Source organism: Leguminivora glycinivorella, chromosome 3 (genome assembly GCF_023078275.1).
Source record: "Leguminivora glycinivorella isolate SPB_JAAS2020 chromosome 3, LegGlyc_1.1, whole genome shotgun sequence".
Taxonomy (NCBI): domain Eukaryota; kingdom Metazoa; phylum Arthropoda; class Insecta; order Lepidoptera; family Tortricidae; genus Leguminivora; species Leguminivora glycinivorella.
In genome coordinates this window covers 13,634,240-13,661,891 of record NC_062973.1, presented here as the reverse complement: position 1 = coordinate 13,661,891, position 27,652 = coordinate 13,634,240, and the positions used below count along the sequence as shown (strand labels likewise).

At 37.3% G+C, this 27,652-nt stretch overlaps 1 protein-coding gene across 1 annotated transcript; it reads left to right on the top strand.

The window, feature by feature from the left end:
- Positions 1–514: 514 nt before the first annotated feature.
- LOC125224884 (ras-related and estrogen-regulated growth inhibitor-like protein) lies at positions 515–23,894 on the top strand. The gene is made up of 6 exons (XM_048128384.1): positions 515–733; positions 18,675–18,731; positions 20,141–20,217; positions 20,891–21,072; positions 22,136–22,322; positions 22,545–23,894. The coding sequence occupies exons 1-6, from the start codon at positions 670–672 to the stop codon at positions 22,611–22,613; spliced, it is 636 nt and encodes a 211-aa protein (XP_047984341.1). The 5' UTR covers positions 515–669; the 3' UTR covers positions 22,614–23,894.
- Positions 23,895–27,652: the final 3,758 nt, after the last annotated feature.

The window sequence follows — 27,652 nt, the reverse complement described above, 5'->3', positions numbered from 1 at the left end:
AGCTTACAAGCGATTTAATTAGCCTTGGATCTAGTAATCCTTAAGTGACAATTTGTGATTTTTTTTGTTTTAACTTTTACTCGGTGTTTGAAAGGATTAAATTGTCGAGTAATAGGTATGTAAATGGACGACCCTCTTTTAAGTTTAAACGAAAGTGTTGCTGATTTCAAAAGTGACACTTTTGATATCTTGGTTGACGTTGGCTTAAAGTATTTCTTGTAATTTTTTTGAATGGGTGTTTTTGCTCGGGGGAGAGAAATTTAACGATAATAGCCGGTGTGAGTAATTCCAGCACCTACTTGTGAATCGAGTTTTAAACACGAAGTTGTATGCTCGAACAATCGAGATGAAGGTGGGTGTGCTCCGAGTAAGCAATTCAACATTTTTTCAGATGGTGAAAACCCCCGCAAAGAATATATACAACTGATATTTACTTATTACATATTCAAAAGTATGATTGCGCCTTCTGCTATCTGCGTCTGCGCCAATTATTGTTTGATGGCAGTCGCTCGCAGGCAGGTGCGTGGAGCGCGCGTACGTTCGACAACTTTGTGCAACAGCTGTTTTTGGCGCCAACGCGATCTTACTCACGATCGGGAAACATAACCTACAAAATTTGTTAACAAGTTCAAGTTTTACATTAGCATTGTGTAAAGTGTAGAAAGACTAATGAAGATGACAGTTAATCGAATAAGAGTTGTGGTGCTTGGCAGCGCTCGTTGCGGGAAATCGGGTAAGGTTAATTTGAAAATGTTGGCATGCTCACCTGACTAATAGGAATGGAATGGTTGCAATTTGAGGCCAATCTTGTATTTATTTTCCTGGAGAAAATACGTGATACTTACTTAATGATACAACATCGAACCAAGTTTAAGTTTTTCGGCTCTTAATAATGTACCTTCTATCCCTGTCTGACAACTTTAGCATCAATCAATTAAATCGGAGAGAGGAAGAGATGAATCGGAATAATATCTTGTGTTTTGACGAGAGGTCTCGACTTAAATCAATTATTCCTAATGAAAGTAATGATCTTCCAAAGGATTCCTTGATTTATTATGAGAAAGAACCGGACGCTGTAATTAAGGCTGTTAATTTAATTACTGTTATCGTTAGTTTTATTTTGTTTTACTTATGTGAAGTTAACCGGCGACGGCAGGTGCCTATTAGTGTTATCCTCCTGATTTATCACGGCCACTCGAACTCGCACTCCAGCCATCCAACTCTCGCTCTCGGTTGAGTTCATTAACTCCCAACTAGAACATTCATAACTATTACGAACATTTCAATTCGACTATTACAGCTTTGAATTAGCATGAGTCGCAGTCCGGTTTGAAAACAACACATTTTGTTTTGGTTCCATGAAGTAAACAAAAAAAGTAAAACAGTAAATATTTGGGTAGCTGTTTTATAATCTGTTTGTATCTGTTTCATACTTTGAGGTTATGAGTTTTCTTCCGGCCCGGGTTGATAATTAACCCGGACCAGTTTCCAAATGTAATTGTCAACATCTTTATGCACTAGTTCAGTGACTGTGACTGGGTCAATGAAACCTTAGCATTTAAATAGCCCTGCCACTGGTCTGATACGACTTGCGTGATTATCTACTGATTTGCATGAACTTATTTATCCCGTCTTTTCGTACTGAGCCCTTGAATGGAAATGAGGTAGCTAAGCTTGAGCCAGTTTAGCCAATCCTTCCCTTATTGGATATCTTACGATCGAATTTTGAAACAGTTTCAAAACAAACAAGCAACATGTGGGTTGCAGGTTAGGGTGTCGCAAGTGTTATCACTATCAGGAGATTTAAGAACGTCCTAGTCCATTTATAGTCAAAGATAATGAGTAAGAATTGATTTGGGGAAAGATTATGAAGATATGTTGACATACAAAAAAAAGAAAATAATTAAATAAAACTTTTTTTGGCACCTGACATCAGTGTCATTGTTGGTAACTAAACAATATTTATAAATGTATTATTACCTACACGTTCATACATATTAAATGCATGTGCATTACTAAATGGTGCATCCTTTGTTGCGTCGTAGTGTCAGGTGTGGAACAAAGAGACGTTATCAGTAGGACTCAATGCTATCGCTTGATAACAGGTACTGTGTCAATAGCCTTCTGGCCAATTCCATGAAAGCACTTACCTCCCTAATCATGATAATTATCGTTTGCTTATAAAATTCTTTGGCGTTCATATCTAATGCGTAATAAGTTATTGTGTCACGTGGCATTCGTCACATGACGAGGTTTTTGCCTCTTCGATATAAACCCTCAGATGCTTTACCCAGATACTATTTCTCCTATTGTGCTCTAACTAACTTACCATGCTTAAATAATTTACTTTTATATTTAGGTTATGAACCATAAGGCCTACCTTTGTTACCATATTCTAGCAAATAAAGATATTTGATTTGATATTATCTAAAACGCGGTCAATGTTTCTCTTCAGATACTACTATTGAAAAACGTGTCCATTGGATATGTGTCCATTTCAAAGTCTCAAGTAGCAAAACCAATGGTATGCATGGTATCCAGCTTATTCTCGGACGTTTAATGGCAGAAGAGTAATCTAAACAATGGTGTTTAATCGTCTGATTCATAATCCGTAGGTACTGACTCTAATTTTGGCCAGATCACGTCGAGTAAATAGATCACTACGTAGGTATCGAAAGTTTACAAACAGTTGGTTCGTAGCGTAGTTAGTCAGCGTCGAAAATTAGTAACGGCATCGTAAAGTTGTTGTCCGACCCGCAGAAGCGAATACGTACCTACAGCGTTTAGGCATTTGTCATGAATCTCAGATGTACATATATACAGATGTATGTACCTAGTAGCTTCGCTCACATTAAATTATTTCCAAAATTTTGAAAAAGTAGATCAAATTTTGGTTCCCTTTAGCTTACCTAACCTAGTTTTTGATTATAACTTAGATTTGTTTAGCTTTAGAAGAAAATGAATCAAAAATTTGGGGTTTTTATTTCATTTTAAAAAGCAACTACCTACCTAAGTACTACATCTGCTTATTAGATACATTAGGATAACTCATTCGCTATTACCTACTGAAAGATTTTATGGATGGAACATACTTTTGCTCTGGGATTCCCTTGACTTCCTGTCTACACTACAAATGCAACGCACGCTGCATTCCTTTCGCATCATACTCAAAAATATCCCTATCGTAATTTCCGTGTAGTCAAGATATCTTTTGCGAAGTTTAGTCATCTAAATGAAATTGTACAGTCCTAAATATGAATATTCATGGGCTATGACTCCTGTAATAAGAGCGTTAGTCACCAAGAATGCGTGTCGGTGCCAGACGCCGGCGCGGGCGCAGGCGGCCGCAGTGGGCTGGAGAGTGATCACATCCGCCGGTGTCCTTGTACAGGAAGGCATATTGACGGGATTTTTTTGCACTTGGCTAAAGGTTAGGTTACCTTTAATACGAGTAGGTTAATACTGAAAAATGTGCGACCTAATTATAAATAATTTAAAAACCCGCTGTTGGTTCACCACCAATCGCTAGTATGATTTTTGATATACTTACACAATAATTTAAAGTTAATAGAAGAACCTATTAGCAGGGGGAAATTAGCTAAAATTACGGCATAATTAATGGAAGGTTTTTTTAAATTGAAATATGTACGTTATAGACCGAAGTTATTTTTCATCAACCCTCCCCACTCCCCCCTCCTCTGCGTCACCCCACTACCCTCCCTTAAAGTGCCGAAAATGCGGTTTTTCTCAATTTCTGACAAAACTGTTGAAGATACAGAAAAAGCGCGTAGGAACGAAGTAATCCTTAATAAATTTACTACAAATCATTCATTAACACTTTGGTTCTAGCACTTATAGTTTACGCGTGATCCGTCACGAAAGTTGGTCCTTTGCTGCAATCTTCTTTAGTGAATGTTAAGTTTTCGCCTAAAATGCATACGAAATCGTCGAAATTTGTTTGATATAACTAAAATATTGTAACTCATGACTAAAATAAAATTAAGGGGGAAAAATCACTACCATGGGTGGAATTTCCAATATGTCTTGGAATTCCAGTAACTATTTAAGACGCAATATTTTCACGGTAGTAGTCGCTAGGAGTACCATTGATCTATATAGTGACTGGGGATGAGCTTTTGGTAGCTGTTGGTAGAGCCCTGGAGTATCAATCCAGTAGCCGTGAGTTCAAGTCCCACCCATGGTAGTGATTTTTCCCCCTGAAATTCATTTTCAGTTTATAATATTTTAGTAATATCAAACAGATTTCGTAAGCAATTTGGGAGAAAACTTAACATTCACTAAAGAAAATTGCAGTAAAGGACCAACTTTCGTGATGGATCACGCGAAACCTATAAGTGCTAGAACCAAAGTGTCAATGAACGATTTGTAGTAAATTTATCAAGGATTACTTTCTTTCTACACGCATTTTCTGTATCTACAACGGTTTTGTCAGAAATCGCGAAAAACCGCATTTTCGGCTATTAAAGGGGGGGAAGAGGGGTGACGCAGAGGGGGGAGGGATGGGGAGGGTTGATGAAAAATAACTTCGGCCTGTAATGTACATATCCCAGTAAAAAAAAATCTTCCATTAATTATGCCAACATTTTCATACATAACTTTCCAGAAGCAACGGACTATATTTAAAGGTTAAGTTTTTGATATGTTAGTAGGTTTTTAGGAGTCAAACACAATATAGGTGAAAATAAATCGTGATTCGTGATTCACGTGTCCGGTATCTCGGCGCTTGGTGGTCCAATTTCGGGTCCGTCGGCCAGACTGTAGATTTTTTGCATATTTTCTGACCACTGAGTTAATTTTACGCATGCAATTCAAATTAAAGCAGAATTGGTCAGTAATTTAAAAACTTTGCGCACGAAAATGGGCGGACAGGTGAAGCGGTCCCATTGTTGCATTGTGTGCAAAGTTTATAGTTTTTCATCCCAATTATGATGCAGTTTCTGCGTGAATTAACACTTCTTGTTGCCACACACAGTTTTTGGGTGCGATACAAAATTTGCTCCAGGTAAACACAGCTGATCTTTGAGCCATCAAAGTCAAGCAACTTCAACACCGGTTATTATGGACCGTAAATAATTATTGGCTACCGAAGGAGGCCGGAAAGGGAAAAGCTTAGATCATTGTTTCGTTCTTGCCGTCTGCGCAATGTTGCTACGTTATTATTATCCTGTTGGACCTACGCATTATAATATCTTGTACTGAAATTATTAGCGGATGCCCCCGGTGTTAAGTGTGAAGATAAATATTAGTAAAGTGTCGGAACCGACAAAAAAAGTGCAAACAAAAATCCACTTTCGTTCCAACGCAAAATGTATGCGCTTTGTTAAAGTCGAAACGTACTAATGTGATAGATTTGTCACTTTCTATTGTTTATTCTGTTTCTTCAAACACCGAAAAACTGATTTCCGTTTTGAAAACGACTAGCTAGAGTAGCTAGTTCAACACAATATTATATAATAAGTACGTAGGTTAGGTATAGGTATACCAATAGGTATAATAATAGATTGTATAAATCATTTAAATCGGAGCTTACTGTCATCGATTCTTTATTAATCTGCCATTTGGTTTGTCATGCATATTATTGCATATATCTTTTTAAAGGCGTGAAATTATATCATTTGATTCACTAATAGGCAAAGGCGTAATAGAAAGTATAAACAATAAGTAGGCGAAAGCTAGTGAAATTGATTTATAGTATCGACTGAGGACGATTTGGGAAACACTCGAGAACATTAACACAACAATTAAAAGAGATTAGGTAACCTCGCATCCGTTGGGTAATAGTCGGACACTCATCGGTTTATAGCACTCAATTGAAGAATGTCGCGTGTCATTGTGATATAATTTTTTTTTGTAATATATATTTGTGGGGAAATCGGTTTGAAATGTATTTACTTACCTACCTGTATTTATTACGTATACCTATTTCATTTCTTGATAAGGTATAAATATAAGTAGGTTCATAAGTAAATAAAAGTATAAATATATAAATATCTTTTATTTTACACCGTCGGTGTCAAACAAGCATACGGTCCGCCTGATGGAAAGCGGTCACCGTAGCCTATGGACGCCTGCAACTCAAGTAGTGTCACATGCACGTTGCCAACCCATTAGAAACTTGTACACTCCTTTTCTGTAGCAAAAACCGGCCAAGAGCGTGTCGGGCCACGCTCAGTGTAGGGTTCCGTAGTTTTCCGTATTTTTCTCAAAAACTGCTGAAGCTATTAAGTTCAAAACAATTTTCCTAGAAAGTATTTATAAAAATTATAAAGTTCTACTTTTGTGATTTTTTTCATATTTTTTAAACATATGGTTCAAAAGTTAGAGGGGGGGGGACGCACTTTTTTTTCCTTTAGGAGCGATTATTTCCAAAAATATCAATATTATCAAAAAACGATCTTAGTAAACCCTTATTCATTTTTTAATACCTATCCAACAATATATCACACGTTGGGGTTGGAATGAAAAAAAAATATCATCCCCCACATGTAGGGGGGTACCCTAATAAAACATTTTTTTCCATTTTTTATTTTTGCGCTTTGTTGGCGTGATTGATGTACATATTGGTACCAAATTTCAGCTTTCTAGTGCTAACGGTTACTGAGATTATCCGCGGACGGACGGACGGACGGACGGACGGACGGACAGACAGATATGGCGAAACTATAAGGGTTCCTAGTTGACTACAGAACCCTAAAAAGGAGTGTGCAAGTTACAAGGAGGGTTCGGGTTGCCGACGACTCAAAAGACAATAGAGCCCAAGCTTACTTATCCTCACCCAAGCTTACTTATCCAAGTTCGATCGGTTACTCAATAATTGCATCAGGATTGTCTTTGGGCTCCGAAAATACGATCATATTTCAACTTTTCGCAAAAAACTGAACTGGCTTCCTATTCGTGAACGTCGATCCTTGCGCATTCTCTGTACCTTATTTTCAATATTATTTGATCCTTCAGCCCCAAATTATCTTCGATCCAATTTTAAATTTGTTACCCCGCGCTCGGGCACAGAACTCCGAACCTCCCGTAGTCTTCAACTTATTGTCCCCCGACATCGTACAGGTTTCATGTCAAATTCGTTCACCATCCAGGCAATCCGGCTGTGGAATGATCTTCCTCTCACCATTAGGCAGGCTCGGAACAAATTCGCCTTCAAGCGCATGCTGCGTAAGTATCTGTTTGATAAGGTTCGATAGTCACCCTCAATGATCTTTCACAATGGGTATATTTTATATTATATTTATGTATTGTATATTTATATACCTATTTATGTATAATATTAGGTCTGTATATATTTAAATGTAGCATATATGGATATTGTCGTATCTTAAATTCTTTTCCATTACACGCTAACTATACTAGGACCCTGCACCTACTTAATCTTTCGGTTTAGCCCATGGTTGACTGGTAGAGAATGCCATCTGGCATTAAGTCCGCCATTTGTACTTTTTTATATTGTGCAATAAAGTTTAAATAAATAAATAAATAAATAAATAAATAAATAAATAGACGGAATAAATTGGTTCCGTAATACGTAAGTCCTTCCATCACCAGCACACCGCACCCTCGTTGAGCTCTGGCAGCCTTACTCACCGGCAGGAACACCTACTATTTATTTAGTAACTTTTTACTAATATGTATCTTGTTCTTGTAGGTATGTTGTTGTCGTATGAGTATTAGTGCTAGGTTTCTTTTGATAAGTTTTGTTAACATGAAATCTTATTAATATCGGAAATCGATTGAGGTGTAGCTTTAATATTTAACGCTTTCTCTACATTTTTGTACATCGCTGACAAATATGGTAAAAATAAATAGTATATCTATATGTGGAAAAGTTGCTCCATCCATTTTACTCGACGCAAGTTTCTATATTTATTGACACATAGAAGCAAAACTAGATTCATAGAGAACGAATTTATATTGATACTAGTATTGATGGTAATTTGAATTTGTTTTATTAGAAAACAAAATATAAACTGGCAGCTTTCAGATTACGTAGACTATAAAAATCATAATCTTAAAGTATAAAATCTGATCAAGTACACGGACGGAGTTGCATAGATTGTCGCTGCTGTCCACACATACACTCTTGTTTTTTTAAGATTATGAATTTCCAGATTGATCTGACAGAGTTGATGTTAAAGAGCGTTATGGGTTTTTTCAGATTATTGGTTTTTGACTGTGTGTGGCCGGCCACTAGTATGTACACAGTATCTACACTTGTATATAATATGTTGTATCATTTTATTGGGTCTCTTCAGCTAATGACAAAAATAGTTAAGTGAAAAAAGAGGTCTAAATAATATGTAAGTAGTTAGGTACGTCTATAACGGTTATTAGGTATATCAATTAATGTACAATATCTTTATTCGGTATGTGTATTTCTACTCGGCTATTACGAGTAGATACATTCATAAATATTTATACAATTTTTATTTTTTAATTAAAAGCGTATACCCTACCCAAACAACATTGTTCGGTGCTGAAATAGTAAAAAAGTACGTTCTTACTAAGTACCTATGTACACATACGTACCTACTTACCTATATTTTCATGAAAATTTCAACAGGGCAGTCTGAGCCAGTATAATGTATTGTGAAATCCAACGACTGTGTATTTAGTATTTACTCACTGCGTTTCTCGTAATTTATGATCTGAAGTAGATGCGTTGTTTACGTCCGTCGCGGGTACGCTCACGCTCCACGCGAAAATTTGGCGAGTTCTTATTCACACACGAATTCTAAAAATATTAGGACATTAGCTTGTGCTAATGTCTAAGGAGTTGTCTCCTTTATAAATATTGAGTGAATGAATGAGAGTACTGACGCCCCCTGGTAAGATTGAGTAAGCATTTTAAGTACATTTTTAAATATCGGCAGCTATAAAGAAGAGGTGTTTTTGTTTACGCTATGATTTATAAACTGTCGATATTTAAAAAAAAACTATATGGGCATTTTAGTGTTTAAAAAACCGTTTACTTGAAAACAGCGTCATTTAAGTTCGCATAATAAAGTCTAAGTTCCATTTCCAAAACGGCACAACACTGGTAACACTACCGAAGGAATGCGTACCTCACTTTGTCCGAAGAAACAGATCATTTTGCCTCGGAGCCAACTAGTAAGCTTCTAATGTACGAGTAAACGCTTTCAGAAAGCACGTACCATTATGCAATTACACACAAAACAATCAATCACGAGCGCATCTTGATTGTGTGATTAAGCAGTTATCTGCGTTTGCCTTAAGCCCCTTAGGGTAATCGCTGGAAGCGATTGTGTGTACTTATTAGCAATTTAATCTGGCTAATGATAATTTGCAGCATTTTTTGTGAAAATATTTTTTCAGGTATTCTGAACTCGTATTAGCTTCGATTACCGTGATAGTTGCCTACTCCGGCATGAACAAACTTAAAATGTAAAAATTCCATAAAATATTTCCTCGATTGCCCTTTAGGATAGGTAATTTTATGATATACTTATAGAAGCTCAGAATGCTGATATCGAATTCTAGAAACTGCTGAAACTTATCGACTGTGCTCACACAATTATTTTTGTACTAGCTTTTGCCCGTGGCTTCGCTCGCGTTAGAAAGAGACCAAAAGTAGCCTATGTCACTCTCCATCCCTTCAACTATCTCCACTTAAAAAAATCAGGTCAATTCGTCGACACGACAAACAGACACACACACTTTCCCATTTATAATATTAGTATGGGGTATGGATTACGGACATATGGTTATAAGTTTGTCGAACGAGGTCGTGTCATAAAGTCCGAAGCAGTGGGACGCTAGATCGAGCGCGAGAAAATGTCAGAGACGTATTTATAGTGCCGATGCCGGCCGCATGCCGCTGCAGGCTGAGTCACCCGGTCAATCGTCTGCCGGGACCCTAACTAGGGCTGCCAATACGTGTGTTGTATTGTAAGATCCACTATCAGTATTTCTACTTTTTACGAGACTTTATTCAACTTGACCTGTATGATTGTAACTAAGTATTAATGATATCAAATTTTGAAAGGTAAATACCCACTTCCCGACTTCCTATTAAGCTGAAAATTGGCATACGTACCTATGTAAATCTTATGACGGTGCCACCAAATAATGGCATGTAGATGCTCTGATGATGGAGACAGGATTCTGCGATAAAAGAACTTGATCTATATATTTCTATTTATTTTGAGGTTTTTAGAACTGTCTCTGCGACTTAACCGTTCTGATGACACATGTTGACAACAATGACAACTAATGTTGTTTATGGAAAAAAGTATGTCAGCTATAAATGTCGCTTAACTTCCTACTCGGGTAAATCCATTCTGCTATAAGGTTGATTAATTTTCAGATTATATATATTTTTATACATAATCAACCTTAAAACAGAATGGATTTACCCGATTTTGAAGTTAAGCGACACATACAAAGTTGCACCAAAACTTATTTGGGTTCCCGTTCCCATTCACAAACGTTATAAATTATCCAGGGTAGTACGATTTTATATGTGAATTTAATTTACGAATTAAGAAGACCTCTAATGGAAACGTCATAAAAATAATTACTGTCTTAGGTATTTAGGTGTTGGCGGTTTTTTTCTTGCAAACTGAATTAGGTACCAATACGAAAGAAAGTGGCCAAAACCTACAGCACCTAGGACTGGTGTTATTAAGTCACCGGGTTATTAGCGGCAGACGCTATTACTCGTTATTGATCCCTTTGGATTGGCTTAAAAACTTAACACTCGCCACGCCAATATGCTATGACTATAGAGAGGACAACCACAGTGTTGCAAATTTCGTGACTGTTATTGGTCATCGTCTGTTACGATGTGCGTGAGGTATAATTTTATCGCACTTGGCCGGTTTTTTAAATTTACTTTACATATAAAGCAAAGACACAATGTAACTTTTTTTTATAAAAATGTGACTTTCTATTAAACGAAACGTAAATCAATTCAGAAGCTAGATCTCGCAACGGCAAAGCTGATCAGACTATCTATAAATATCATTTCTAACATAATTTAATTTTTATATACTTTAGCTAAATGCTTTTATAGTTACGCAATTATTCAACATTAAGCACCTACAACTAATATCTTGTTAGTAAATTATTTTTAAAGGTTGCGTAGTAGGTAATGATATTGTTTAATAGGTAGGTACTATGATAATACACGTACTAGATCATTTTGACATTCACAAACATTTTGTCATTTTGACATGCCACAAAATCATGGTTTTTGTTGCTTTGTACATGTAACACACGGTCGACGTAGTGCGTAGACACGCGTAAATATACAAATACATATCGTGTGAATAAAAAATGTTTGACGACCCTATTCTGGTGGCGATTGAGTTACTCACTCGTCAATTTATAAACTCTTACCAAAATCTTTATTCTTAGCACCAGAGATTAAATTTAGCATTACACTCGGGTATTAATAGTCCGCGAACGTGGAATGAGGAAAAAATAATGATAAATTATGAAAAATAAAGGTTGAGCGTTTATAGTCGTCTAAAAAAAGAATCTTATTCAGTTAGCACGCGTGATGTGACACGGATGTACCCACGCAACTAAATGCATTAATACATTATTCGTATTGTTTTATAACTCAATTTCAATACGTAATAAAAATAAATGCTATCATTATTAGGTGATAAGAACTAAATTCACGAATGCAACTTTTACAGTAATTACGAAAACTTTAGACAGGTACACTGGTATAGGTGAAAAACATGTATCGCAAATGGTTAGGTAACAAATGCTTTACCACAGAATATGCTTTACTCGTAATGAAAAAATGTTTTTATTCTCTCTAGTCACCGGCCAAAGCTCTACAGTCGACAGAAGCAAAATAGAATAGAATAAAATAGAATATTTTTTATTCGAAAGCACACAGATAATAAACAATTTTACACTGACATAAAGTATTAAAGTGCCACGACATGGCCTCACCTCAGCATATATTGCTGGTGACATCCAGCGCTGGTCTTCCGGCAAGACCATTAAGTGAGAAAATAGAAAACCAGCAGTCACTGATTAATAAATATTATAATTATATACCTATTTAATTAAATAGGTACAATCGTTGTTTCTAAATCTTCATGCGAATTAATTTGCAGCATGCATTCTAGATTCTAGACTTGTAGGTCACGCGCACCTAAACGTCACTGTTGAGAAACACGTCACCTGTCAAATTCTAAACTTGGCAGGGAGAAATCACAAATTAGCAAGTCGCATAGGATGTCAATAAGTACGAGAGAAAGTTGCATCCTTCGAACACGAGGAACGTAAAATTAACACTTCTTTTTCATAATAGCTTTAAATTTATAGTCGTAGCTTGACTGCTAGTGGATTAAAGGATCTCAGTTTAATTAAGTGAGGTTTACGGAAATGAAATTGACGTTAAAAATGCAAATGAAACAGTTGGCGTCCAATTACCGCGACTAGCGTGGCGAACCCCGGATCGTGTCTGCAATCACCTCCGCGATGCTCTTAATTAACATTTACCTTTGCTACCTTATTCACTCACAGACGTCTCGGTTAAATCTTCGGTTCTCGAGTACCGTTATAGTTCTCGTTACCGGTACCGTACACTCTGGAAATAAATCTAGAATTTCTTCAACATCCAAAAGCCTTCCAGTGAGCGTGTGTTCATTTAGAGTTTTCTTGAAATTAACATTTGCGGTTCTTACATAATTCGTTGGCAGATGTTGAGATTTCATTATTCATGGACATCTTTTCTTTGAGAGTCGTCGACCTCTTGATCTTTTAGGTATTGTGAATATTGAAAAGAAAGATTTTACATCAACTTATGGAGATAACCAATTTTATTGCCATTTCGTTCCGAATCGCATAATTTATTGACATATGAGTTAATCTTTACAATCAGCGAATAAATCAAATGCGACATGAAATTTGCAATCCAGAAGATGATGAAAATTACAATGTTGAGAAAAAATTGCATGAACAAATAGTTATGTGGTTTAAAATAAAATTTCATTTTATCGACTAATGCTACAGCTCTTCTGATCTCAAAATCTGTAAAAGTTTTAAGATTTTAGGTTCTAACTAGTTAATTATTTATATCTCGTGCTGATTGGCGCGCATTATAACTACGAGAAACATAACAAAATGTATTTTTATTTAGTAATTTGGAAAGTTGGGATACCGCTTCTTAAGAGGTTTTACCTACACATAATTCAGGGAGTTAGTTAATTACTTACATAATTACATTTAACCCCCGCCACATCAAGCATGACGATTGACGACCCATGAGGCGTTTAAAAACACATTAAATTATATTTCAATTACTAATTAAATTATATTACTGATTTTCCAATGGCTATTACTTTTGGAGTGGGGCATAAAATTAGTTACGGGTAAATGAGTAAATGTCTTGATTCAAAATGGTTGTAGGTATGTGAATACACTTTTGTTATCGCCTCTACCAATCTCGGTGCGAGCTATCCATAAGGTTATTCCTACTTATTGGTCGGCAGCACCTCGCTATCAGTCAGCCGCGATACGTGCTTGTGGATTGCCTTGAAAGGCGCTATCAATGCAGCAGTGAAAGTATTCGTTAGTGTAATTGACCGCCTGTATCAATACCCATGTTTATTCTGCATGTTTTGATAAGGGAACAACTTTTCTGAGACATTTCACGCTAAAGTACGTGTGCTTGTACAGTTCGCTACCGAGTTTTACTTTTACTTTATCGCCGTCTCGATCAATTAATTTATAGTCGACATTAATTTGAAGGAGGTATTTATTTATTACAGCTGCAGCCACAATTGCTTTGGAAAGCGAGTGTGTAAGACTAGACGATCCGGTGTTTTCGTTCACGACTCCCCTTGCCCTGAACGCCGATAGAGATCGTGGTAACTGGCTTGTAAACATAATGGAAAATTTATTTCTTCACATTTGGAAATTTAAATTATAGTACAGCTTAGCTGGAAGAGTGCCCTTCTAGGGTTATGAGCATAAGCTTGTCTTTGTTATTGCAAATTTTACATTCATCATCATATCATGCTAAGTATCCTTTAAAATGTTGGTTATCCTATTTAAAATTTTTAGATATATATTGATAGACGTGACAGGGCTGTGGCGATATAATTATTATGACTAAGATGCAAAGGCAAAAATGAAATTGAGCTGAATTGATGGCAGTAAAATATCATAAGAACTGCATTCTCAAGCTAAAGAGTTTCAATAAATACACTAGACGGTATTTCTTGCTAGCAGACCTCAAAACAAGTACCCAGTAAGACACTAACATCCGACGTGTGACTTCTTGTACACCGTAACGAATGGTAGACCTAAAGGAAAGGAGGGTATCTTCACGGTGACTGCCTCAATAGATACTTGCAATTAACACACATTTTGGTGAGAGTGAGAGGCTATTAAATAGAAAACACTGGATTTTGCCGTTGTTTGCCGTTTTGCGCTTTAAATTAAATCTAATGGAAAATATTATTCGCACATCGTTAACCTTATATGTATGTAGCTTTCCTAACCTTCGCATTGACGCTTCGAATGATGATCCTGTCCTGACTGTTCCTCCAAGTGGCTTTTGAAATTTAAATTTAAATTTAAAATAATTACATAAATACATAAGTAAGGCGCCATACTACTACACTCATGCGATAGTTAGCACATTACGCAACTATGGAAAACATTCAATGACCGTAGTAATTATGTACTGTAAAACTTTTCACGACACATGTTCGCAAATACCTATGTAATTTGCAACTCGTGTCTATTTAAATCACTCTTCGTTTGTGTATTATAATGTATCACCACTCTTTTAGAATTTCTTATTTATCACTCGTGTAACGTAATTGTATCGCATTTTGTTATGTAATTAATTTTATGTCCTCGATAAATGAATGTGGTTGTAAAAATCTACTTAAAACATTATTACTGACCTTGATTCATATAAAAATGTAGGTACTGTTATTGGATTCACTATCGGATGCGCGTGGTATATTAGTTATTATTGTACGGGGTCTAAGCCTTATAGATTTATTTTAAAATGTTTGTCACATAACTATATTTGTAATAAAGTGCAACATAGTACACGTTCACCATAAATCAGAAGCTGACAATACATTCAGAGCGGCATGTTTATATGCGCGCCGTGAAGCGAAGTAGGCACAGTTATGCGATTGAAGCAACACTGTATCTAAATATTTCAATCCTACTTTCTTATGGGGCAGATATTAGAGTTGATATCAAATATTTTAGATTTTCACATCACATCTGCTCACGTAAATAAACCCGAATTTACCACGGCAGTCGATAAAACGGCCAACTGATGAGATGAGACGTGGATATCATTTCACGAACCATTCTGATATTTATGATACGTCATATTTTACGGCTAAAACCATATATATTTCTAAGCATCGCGTCGGCTATTAAATTCCTTTTAGTCGCGTTGGCTATAAACTATTTAAGAATATGGACAATTTTGAAGGGTTAATATAGTAAATTTTCACTGCCACTGATACACAATTCTGGAATAAATAAATTTCTGATAAATTCGAAGCTTAGGAGATGATATGGTTGAATATTTATACACTATGCTTTAAGTTCTTGCGAAGGAGAAATAAATTATATGAAGGAAACCTGGGCATATTCATAGTTTTTTCGTAACCCGTACGAAAAAACAGCCTATATTAACCTTGTGCCAATTTAAATAAGTTCAGAGTGTCAGGATGCTGATACGCACTAATGTGTCATCCCACATGCATTTTGCAATAAGATGTCAACTCAAAAATTTGACGATAAAACAGAGACGACTCCGCTGGCTGGGACATGTTTACCGCATGGGTCCCGAGAGACTGCCGCGTGAAGTCTTGCTTGGGGAAATTGCTGACGCCAAAAGACCTGTGGGCCGCCCAATGTTAAGGTTCAAAGATTCCTGTAAACGGGATATGCAATCTTTTAATATAAACCTAGACAGTTGGGAGACACGCGCTAGCATGAGACCTGAATGGCGCCGTGGCTTATCCGACGGGGTGATGGAGCACGACAAAGCCTGGCTCGACAACCTTAAGCAGAAAAGGCTCCGTTCCAGAGCTCCTCCTCCTCTTGACTCGCGTTTCACCTGTGACAGATGTGGCAAAAGGTGTCGGGCTGCCATCGGACTACTAAGCCACCAAAGACGATGTACCGGCACCACACAATAAAATCACTGCAACAATCATCTGCTAAGATGTCGTGGACAATGATGAAAGTTGACATTTTTTGCAAAATTCATGTGGGATAACACATTATTGCGTATCAGCATCCCATTATTTATTTATTTATTTATTGTAAACATAATTTACAGCATTACAGTCGAAACCAAAGCACTGTACATTCAGTTTAGATATTGTTAGGTGATTAACAAAAGAAACAAACATATATAAAATACGATCACCTTTCGTCCATCACCTCACAATACCGCAGACACATTTGATACACAATCATCCATCTACTTGCAAACACATCACATTCTGGAGCCCATGACAGAAACGAGTTCAACTGATTTAGAGCCCTCACAGCTGGTGAATTTCTATGCGCTACAGTTCGTGTAATTGGGGCTGCTAAAAGGTTGTGCTTTCGCGGTCTTAATAGATTTTTGGGCACAAATGGAACACTAAGTTTGACAATTCTTTCTATGAGTTCGGGACAGTCTGTATCGCCGCGTAAAATTCCACACGCTGTAACTAAGACATTGTAATTGCGCCTAACTGCAAGGGAATTAAAACCTAATGATCCTAACAAAAACTGGGTCGGATATAAAAATGGAAAGTAAGTGTGCAACTTCTTATACAAAAATCTGAGAAAAGTTTTTTGGACTTTTTCTATGAGAAGGGCGTATGTGCATTCGGACGGGTTCCAAACAATACTTGCCGCCTCCAGCTTACTTCTCACAAGAGCCATATAGAGCAGTTTGATGGCTCTGGGATCATTAAATTCACGCGCATTCCTGATGACGAAACCAAGTCGCTTATAACTATTGGCAGCTAATCCTTTAATGTGGTCATGAAAAGTAAGAGAGGCGTCGAATGTTACACCCAGATCCTTGATAGTTGTTACGCGAGCAATTAATTCAGATCCGAGTACATACTGTGCAGTTTAAGGTTTTGGCGAGCGAGTGTATGACATAACGCAACATTTGGAGACGTTGAAATGCAGTCTATTAGCACAACTCCACTGCAAAACTGCATTGATGTCTCTCTGCATCGCTTCACAATCTGCCATTTGTTTGACACCATGCATGAGCTTCAAGTCGTCTGCATATAACAGGCACTTAGTATTTTCCTTCAAGACCGACTCGAGATCACTAATCATGATGCCAAATAGAAGAGGGCCAAGAATAGATCCCTGACTAACTCCAGATTGAGTAGAGTAAGTGGATGAAATAAAGCAACCATTCTTTACGAATTGTTGCCTGCCGCGCATGTAACTGGCGAACAATTTTAACAACCGCGGAGAAAAACCGATGCCACACAACTTTCTAAGTAAAACATCGTTATCAACTTGATCAAAAGCTTTCCTGAAGTCCAAATAGAGGACATCAACCTGTGTACCTTTATCCAAGTGCTCTGAAATTATATTGGTAGCCGTGAACAGGTTGGTGTCCACTGATCTTTTCGACCTGAAGCCGTGTTGTGCGTCACACAGGAAAGGTTTTAGCTGAGGAGAAATTAATGCCGAGGAGAAATTATAACCGTCATACTTATTATCGCCAAATTTTGGCGCTGGTTAAAATGCGAAAATAAACATTTTGACGAGATGTTATTTTACAGACATGTTGTCCACAGTTAGTACCCTGAGTTAAGTGGTTGGTGCAAGTGGGCCTAATCTTTATAATTTCCTTGTGCTGTTAACGTGCATGCACCCAATGTTTGCTTTCCCTCTAATTGAGACTTGTAGTAATAAATTAATTCAGGAACACAACTTTTGTAACACCTCTTACCAATTGCTGCTAATTGCTGCTTTCTCTAAGCTTCAGTGTTCCGATTGCGGCGGTTTATTGGGAAAGATTGTATTTAGTATCTATTTGTAACCTAACTGCCTTCCAGTGTACATTGTAGCTTGTTTACATGTGTTAATGTTGCTCATTAATAGTTTATAATGTAAACTTATGATCGTTCCATAGTTGTGTTGAGCCATTGAAATTAGCAAGATATTGCTATACTGCTAATTGCAATGGTCTACACCGACATTGCAGTATGATTTTAATCACAGGCAAGTGGCGATTTTAGCTTGTCTGATAATTTGTATGATATGATACGTATGTCTCGTTTACATTCAATTTACGTTTCCGTTTACGTTTGATAAGGAGTTGTCGTATAGAATGTGACAAATATCTCCTTCTTACAAACATACAGAAGGGGTACAAATAGCACATGGATCTGCTTTATTTTTAGTACTACTATTAACTATTAAGGGGTTGAAAGGGACTCTTTTATTCATAACTTAAGTAATTATGTAAATACCTAGAGTAGATACCTACTCACTACAACTGGGCTACCACTAACACAGTTGTGGACATTGCTTAAAGACTTGATCATAGTATTTACTATTTCATGCAGTCATGTCGAAAGTAAACATATAGAAATATACAGTCTAAGTGATGCCTATACGGCAACTATTTAAACCATTATTTTTTGTTACAGCCGTGGTGGTTCGTTACCTCACTAAGCGTTACATCGGAGAATACAGCTCTACCGGCGGTAAGTGCGGCATTCACGTTAGCCTCGCTATGTCTACAATGTTTAGAAACAGCCCTTAGTACAGCGAAGAGTTGCCAAGTGTTGGCAAGAGTTGCCAACGTTTATTTGCGATATTGGCAGGGCGCGCCAAGGCTGCGACGCGACCGGCGCCTGCGCCCGGCCGTCGACCTTTGATAGCTTCTTATTGAGATATTGAGAAAGATAATGATCTTATACGCACGGTAGCCACTGAGAGGTGTTTATTAGCGAGATAAATCAAGCTAGCATTGCGTTTTGTGTACACGGCACGTGTAAATACTAGGAACTACTTACGTTTATTTATTGGTTATGTTAATAAGAACTAGCTTCTTCTATGTTGCGGTTCTCAAACCGCGGGAATATACAAATGGTGTTAACAATTTAAGAATAAACACTTGGATTTGTGAGTGTGTTTAGTAAAACGTCCCACTTTGTCGGTTACCATTAAGGCGAGATTTACTTGTATCTGTATATGAATAAACTGACAAAGTGACTTTATAGCAATCGACAAAGTGGGACGTTTTTCCGTGCGCACTCACATTTTATGATAAACAATAAAATAATTATATCTTTGTGTAGACTTCGAATCATTCTCAGGGCTTATTCTCCTATTTTTAATTAATTATTTAACAGTTACGATGTACAAAATAAATGAACATTGTATACTTATCTAGAAATAAATTCTAAGGTTACCTGTTGTAACCTAGAATCGTGTGACTGACATAGTGTTTCAGAAAGCCAATACTGCGGAATGAGGTCAAAATCGAAGCGTCGAGGCTCAAATACATAATAGAACAGCTGCTCGATTGACAAGCGATATATGACGGAAGTCTGCCCATTGGCGTTAGGTTATAAGACTTGTAGGTATGAGTTGAAAATCTGGCATTCACGATCATATCCGTAAACAAATTACTTACTTTTATGGCCGGGCATCATCTTAGATAACAAACATTTTTGTAGCATAGTAAACAAATAGAAACGGGAAGATTATTATAATAATAACTTTTTTACCAGCGTTTCTTAAATTACCTAAGCGTTTGTCATAACTTGCTAAATTCAACACTTGGAGCTACACATATATTGTGTTGACATACAAGTTGCTCTACGAATCTTTAAATATCCACATTTTCACAATTTGGCGATATGAAAAATCGATAGTGTAAGCAAGGATTGAGCGTAATATTTGGATAAAATTTGTTTGGCCTTGGTATTATAGATTGTTCAGAAAGAGAAGAGTTACATTTACTTTAGTATGTATATTTAGCGATCAACGACTCTGTTCTTTCTTAAATAACTCCATATGATGACCAGAGTGTCGCAGAATTTGTGAATATGATTTACTCGATAAATATTTTTTGTGAATTACTAATTAATTCCAATTTTCTTTTCAGATTTCCTCTATCAACACAGAGTTGCATTCGATGGCGCGACGTCTGAAGTGGAGATTTTAGATACCTGTGGTTGTGCGGTAAAAATACTATACATGCTTGCTATATTTTTAAATGCAGTTTTTATTTTTGGCTAAGAATGTGAAATGTCTCGGCATTAGTCCAAAAACTGTAGACGAAGAGCATTCTTAATGAATGTGTGTTTGCCTTGATAAACAATATCAGACAATAAAATATGAGAAACTGAAATATGAAGGTACCTATACGAATTTTAAAGTATGTTTGGCTAAAATCAATATTTTTTTAATTTTTTTTTATTAAAAAACTTAAACTAATTTTGTACATTAAAAAAACTTGCCAAACAGTTACGTTTAATGGCAGTTACGTTTATTAACTTTGTTTTTTTTTGTTTGCGCTGATTCGGTACTTTTGAGTCACGAAAATCTATGCGCAACAAATATGTCACGTAAAGATAATTAAATTTGAAAATGGTTGATTTTAGCCAGAGTCTAGTACACTAATTGAGAAAATTGACAACCCCATGCGACGCCGTTCCTGAAGCAACTCCCCACTGTGATAAATAGTGCTGTTAATTCACCCGGCGTATTAGCTGAATGGCAATCGTCGACGGCAGACGCCGACAGAAATGCAGCCTGGTTCTGTCGCGCGAATACGCAAGAGCGATAGAGATAGATAGCTAGGAAACAGATATTATCGTAAGCGTTTGTGCATTTGGCTACGTACTTTGTGCAGAAACGCGGCTGCCTGGCCGAACATCTCCGCTGGGGCGACGCCTTCGCGATAGTGTACTCCGTGTGCGACCGGCGCTCCTTCCTGGCGGCGGCCGAGCTCCTCGCCCTGCTGGAGCGGACCCGGCTGCCCGGCTGCACTGCGGTCACGCTGCTAGGGAACAAGCGGGACTTGGAACATGCGAGGTAATTAAGCACTGAAACTTGAGTAGTTTCATGTGCTCTGCCTACCTCTTCAAGAGATACAGGCGTGATTGTATGTATGTATGTATGTATGTATGTAACTCAGTAAATTAATTATGAATTTTTCTCTGATGCACGTTTAGGAAAACCCGCGTATAGCGCTATTAGCGCTGGATTAGTCGATCTTATTTGTAAAATTTGGACCATTTGGAATACTGAAACTGGTAAATTTATAATACGTATATCCTGTACTACAAACTTCTCAGACTACATGTTTATTATAAAGTTTTAAAAAAGAGTAAACAAGGCTAAGACGAATTCAATTTTTTTCAGAAATTACCTAAAATTAAGTGACAATTTCTTTGAAAATCGACATCACATCGGAGTTATTTTCATACAAAATTAATCTGCAACGTTTACTAAAATTGCTCTTAATGCCTTAGTGATTATAAATTTCTATTATATATTTTTGGCAATTTTTTGAAAACGAGCCTTCTCCGTCACAATAATTTTAACACAAGTCACTATTCTCCTAAGACCAAGGTCCTACGAGTAGTACTTATTAAGTTCGATTAAATTCGAACATAGCTGCATTTGTTTTGATTCGTTCCATTTTTAAACCGAAATAAAACAAACTCTGTTTTCTGCACTATACGTTAAATTTTTTGTGGAACATATGAATGGAGGGATGGGAATGGGAGGATGTGAGCATTCCCAAATGATCACCAAATGTTATTTGTTTTGACATGAGCCGTCAAATACCTACTTGACAATGACTTTAATGTTATGGTTAACGTCTTCTCATACTAATTAATCTATTTATTATGTACTAGAAATGAAAAAAATTGTTTCTGATGATGAACCTAACTGCGTGTCGAAGTTAACGGTAAACAAAAAATAAACACGGTGTATATGTATCATTGTCATTTTATGTTATAACTTTATCAATTGGTATTAAAATGATCGGTGGTATGCCGGTAGATTATATTCTGTTCTACCACCTTTCACCTTTGTTTTGCTCGACATGTAGTACCACCAATCTATGTAATGTTCTGTACTTGCTCAGAGTCGTGAAAGCGGAGGAGGGTCAGGAGCTGTCGCTGCGGTTCGGGTGCCAGTTCTACGAGGTGTCGGCGGCGGAGTCGTGCGCGGGCGCGGCGCTCGCCTTCCACGCGCTGCTGCGCGAGGCGCGCGCGCTGGCGCTGCTGCTGCCCTCGCCGCGCCGCAAGCTCGCCGCCTATTCTGTTTCTAAAGTGAGTACTACGAGCTGTCGGCGGCGCTGCTGCTGCCCTCGCCGCGCCGCAAGCTCGCCGCCTATTCTATTTCTAAAGTGAGTACTACGAGCTGTCGGCGGCAGAGTCGTGCGAGGGCGCGGCGGAGGATCTGTTTTATAATGATTCGTCCAATGCTAGTAGTGCACTTACTATGTATATTACGATTATTAAGAGTTCTGTATGTTTGTTTTTATTGGACAGGTAATCGGATCCATTCTTGGGCTAAGCAACAAGAGCGTGCGGAAGAAACGCCCATCTCTGAGCATATGAAGCATTGGTTTGCACTTCGCGGATCTTGTTCACTCCAGGAGGAGTTTGTTGACCGTCAACGGCAGGCCTGTCTCGGTGGAGAGATGATATTAAAGGAATTTCTGGACAGATAAGAGATGTCAGCGTAAGCAGAACACATTGAAGGAAAACTCTGACTGTATAATCTACAGTGTACAGGTCAATAACAATCTTTCATTGTTTATTTCAATTTTATTTCAATCGAATATGAACATTATGTTATGCCTAGTTCTCATAGAACTTTCTTTTAAATGAACTTGTCTTTAATCTTATTCAATGTGATAATTGTGTTACTTATTAAAATAAGATTTTTAAAAGACATATTGGTTTGTGTGCTTTTGTAATTGTTTACCAATACATATTTATTTCAATCCGATATGAAGGTAGATGATAGAATATTATAGTAGCATTTTATTCTGTTAAATCAAAAAGACTAGATGTTTTTATATTTAATCACCAACCAATTGTCTATGTACATGCGTCGTCAACACAACAACTAGATTCATGTACCTATTTGCGGCAGAACGAAAAAAATATGGTAAGAAAATTGCGCTTTTGAAGTATTCATTGAAAGCATTACCTAAGTCTGCCTGATCTGATCTCTGATTACAATACCGGATATTATATTACAATACATACACAAATACAGTTCTTAAAAGTATGAATAAAATAAGGTACCTAAACCCTTTACGAATGATGTGGCATCAATAGTGGAAAGGTACTAAACACTCTAGTTTTTAAGTCTGGCAACATTTCCCATAATCAAGATGTACTTATTTAAGTTTGACGTTAAATGAATTTCAGCGTGTTTAAAATGGTGACATGGTGGCCACAATTGCAGAAGAAATTAAATAATCTGAAATTATAAAATAAATCCTCTGCAGGAAGTAAAAGCCTATTCATGGATCAGTAGCATTGTTTACACACTTTAGAAGGAAATTTCATAAATACATGAAAAGAGATTAAAATGAAGTGCCTGTGTAAATTATTACAATTAAATAATAAGAGTGATTATCGAATAATATACCTAATTTGACTGTATTGTTTTACAATCGTCGACATGTTAACGGATATTTTCCATTGTGTAAAAGGTGCCTAAATTACATGTTAGAAATAAGACTGTCCCTGGACCATTAGTTTAAGCGCGAACTATTTAATTGTAAATATGTACCAACCTATAAATTTACGAAGTAAATGTGCCATGATATTTTTATTTGATAATAAAGTATATTTAGTAGGTATCCTGTTAAATAAAATTATTAAAATTACAATTTGGTTTTATATTTTTAATCCCGACCTGTTGTAATGCACCACTATTCACTACACTAGTATTCGCTACATTAGTATTGCTGCACTAGTATTCGCTCAATGGCTTCCCGTTTCCTTGGAATAATTTTCAAATAACACTTATGATAATAAGCCAAACTAGTTTCACTTTCGCGCACTGACATGAGGAGTAAAGTAAGAATGTAAGTGCGAGAAAATAGACACTACCAATGTCCACTTCCTGAAGTTTCTCGTTCTATAATCAAAATAAAGTCTCACATATCGTTTACGCAAGTTGAAGAAAGTACCCACTCAATGAATCATAATTATGATAATTCATTCATCTACGGTACCTATACCTAAATCAAATTATTTTAGTAAAGATCTTTTTTGTTACCGAAAATATATAGAAATCTAATTCATACCCCATCCTAATGCCTACCAATTTTTATCAAAATGGGTGTATGAGTACCTATACCTAAATCAAATTATTTTAGACGCTTACACTAATGTATGGGTGATGAGAGAACAGTCTTTTAGTGTGTGATTTGGTTTGGTTTTGGTATTTGGCTCGCCTACCAGTTTTTCAATTTCGGCATTTTTGCGGATCCTGCAACTGCCATCGTCTCTTTTAACGGGTCCCAGAATCTTCCTTAATACCCTACGTTCTGTGACTAACATCGTCTCCGTTGGCTAGGTCACCTTCAGAGAATGGGAGAAGATCGGGCAGTCAAAAGGGCCTACTTGGGCCGAAAAAGGTACACTGTTTATTTCCATGCAGTATGTATCTACTTAGATACCGTGTGCAATATTAGCATCGCCTTTCACCATTCAATAAAGATCAACTTTTCTATCAACTACCGCCCGATTCTTGTATTGAAGAAACTTGCGCGTGCAGCCTGGCCATATACTGAAAAATTACGCTTAATTATGATTTTTATAGCGAATAAATGGACACTGTATAAGCTAATGTGGCCAGCGACGTTGAGTCCCACAATTTTATTCTAGTTTCAGTTATGGTATCCACTTACTGATCATAAATAAAACATAATTTTAAAACTAATCATGTCACAGCATTAAATAAATTGTTTATATCAATTATTTATAGATACTATTTAGTAAAACAAGTTTACAAAAATGAGTATGATATTTACTAGAAAAATCCTATAGGTATGTACATTAGGGGCAGGGCCGGATTAAGGGTAGAGCGAGTGGAGCGGCCGCTCTAGGCGCCACATGATAAGGGGGCGCCAAAATCGAGAATGTGGAAAATCCATACAAAAAAATTATACGTTGTGTGGGCGCGCACATATCACAAAAGCAACAGCGAAAGTGTGTTTAGCTTGCCATTTATTGTGCGATTTAGGGGTATAGAATTATTACAATAGAAAACTGCCAGGTTCAAATGGGACTGGGCTGGTCACGTCTGCCGTAAGTCCCCAGAGATGGGCTAGTGAAGCTAGTAGCTACCAAGTGGATGCCACAAGTAGAGCGCGGACGCGGCAAGCAGCGAAGATGGTGGAACGACCTAAATTCCCTTCCTCACTAACTGGCCGGAAAAGGGACCGAACGTGTCTCTTGATTTCCATGGCTCCCGGTTCCACTGTTGGGTAACCACACCATTGCCCAACAATACAGACTAGTGAAAATTGGTAGGTACTTTTAAAAGAGATGTCTCGCAAATCTACAAATGCTACAAGATGCACATGGCCCATTCGAGTTTTAACATCTCGAGCTTAGCAAACTTAAAAAAAAAAAATTTTTGATGTAAGTATCCTATTCACTTGTTTAAATTCCGACATCGACAGTGATCTTAATTTAACTTAAGGCTGGATTGATGGTGCACCACCCACCAGACTTCAACGCAAGGGATTTAAATTACACAGCAATCATCCGATGTCTGCTGCATCAATGCTGGGCCTTTGACAAAACTCCTTCCTTAATAGATGTCAGTATTTTGTGTGGGCCCATTCTGCATCTGACGGTTCTCGAATATGGGATCATTTTAGACGAAAGTGGAGGACCCGCTCGTATTCACCCTGTGAATTCACTTTAATTTTTCTGATATCGAAAATTAAATTTACATTTTTCATGCTACTGCCCAGGTATATAACAACACAGAATACAGATAATACAGATAGACTATCTTAATTTTATAGCAACGGTAGCACAAATTTATACCTAAGCTATCTTAAACTTCCGATGATTTTGCTCGGGTATGAAAATCGGATGTTGTCTCAATGAATTTTAGTTGCCAGTGGAAATAAATGTACAGACAACGACAAAAGCTTGTACTTGCCATAAATAAATGTATTACCAACCACTTATAAATGGGTCTCATATACCAACTGTATCTATCATATTGTGTAAGTAGTATAAATATAATGTTTTAATGAGACGTATGTACCCGTAAATCCAGTAACTAATACTCTGGTTAGAAACGCGACAAGCTAAATTTATACATTATTACAGCTTATCGCCTCATAAATTATTACAATCTGCTATTTGCTGAGTAAAATCTTATTAAATAATATTAAGTAAGTAGATAGCAGGGACGCTAATTACGATTAGTACTAATAACGGTCGTGGAGAAACTAGGAGGCATCAACCTTGTTGCCGATAAAATGGCGCCTGGGTACCTAGCCAACGTGACAATCGCATACGCTAAGCGTAACTCGCTCTCCCTATCACTCTTCTGTAGTAGCGACAGGGCCAGACTGCGTTTCCATCTCCGCGTAGCGTCAACGGTGGTCACTTCGGGTGAGCCGGTAGGTATGACAACCGACGTTGCGCGGGCGCTGAAGACTATATCTTTATTATGCAAATACTGGCGGTTCTGGCAGACCCGTGTCAGTTAGCTGTTTTTAATAGTGTTTGCCGTGTGTGTATGTTTTGAGAGGGTGCACACTGGATGTAAATTCGTTCTTTAATAAAGTAGTCTACTCTCTTTACATCGACGATTTCGTGTAACATAATATAATGGTAGAGTAAATGAGTACCTATAGCTACAAGATGTCAAGATGCCAATTGTCATTTTCATTGACTAACGTTTGGGAAAAGAAAATTAAAATTTTCGATTGGGGTACCATTCTCACAAACGCTCACTTATGGAGAATAACTGGACAAGCACCCGTACACGAAGAAATCCAGACGCGGAAATGGCATTGGATTGGACACATCCTCAGAAAACCTGATACCCACCTATCCAAAATGGCCCTCACCTGGAATATTCTGGGTGGGTAACCCGGCAAGCGGAAACCATGCCGCCCTAAATCGACCTGGCGTCGTTCAGTTCAGCAGGAGCTCAGGGTGCTAGGCATGGGGTGGGAGGAGGTTGCCCAAACTGCCGAAGACCGGAGTAAATGGAGAAATATAATTCGAGCCCTACACCCCAGCAGAGGGTAACAGGATGTAAAGAAGAGAGAGAACAAGAGTACCATTCTTATTGTCATGTTGCTTTACCCCCAGGTACCGACCTACATGACGACCCCCAAGTGTGTTTCAGAAGGCATGTGAATGTATGACATGAACAACGTGTGAACTAGGCCTAGTACTAGGAACTAGTACCAGTTTAAAGCGAGGATAATGGGCGAACATTACACATTATAATTGAAAGTGTATTATTGTGTGTGTGTGTATAGTGTGTCTATTGATGTTCCTTCAGGTTGCTATTTATTAATGAGTTCAACAACATTGTTTTGAATCAGTTCACTTTGCATTTTACTAGGGATTCCAACCAACGGTCCAATCTAATT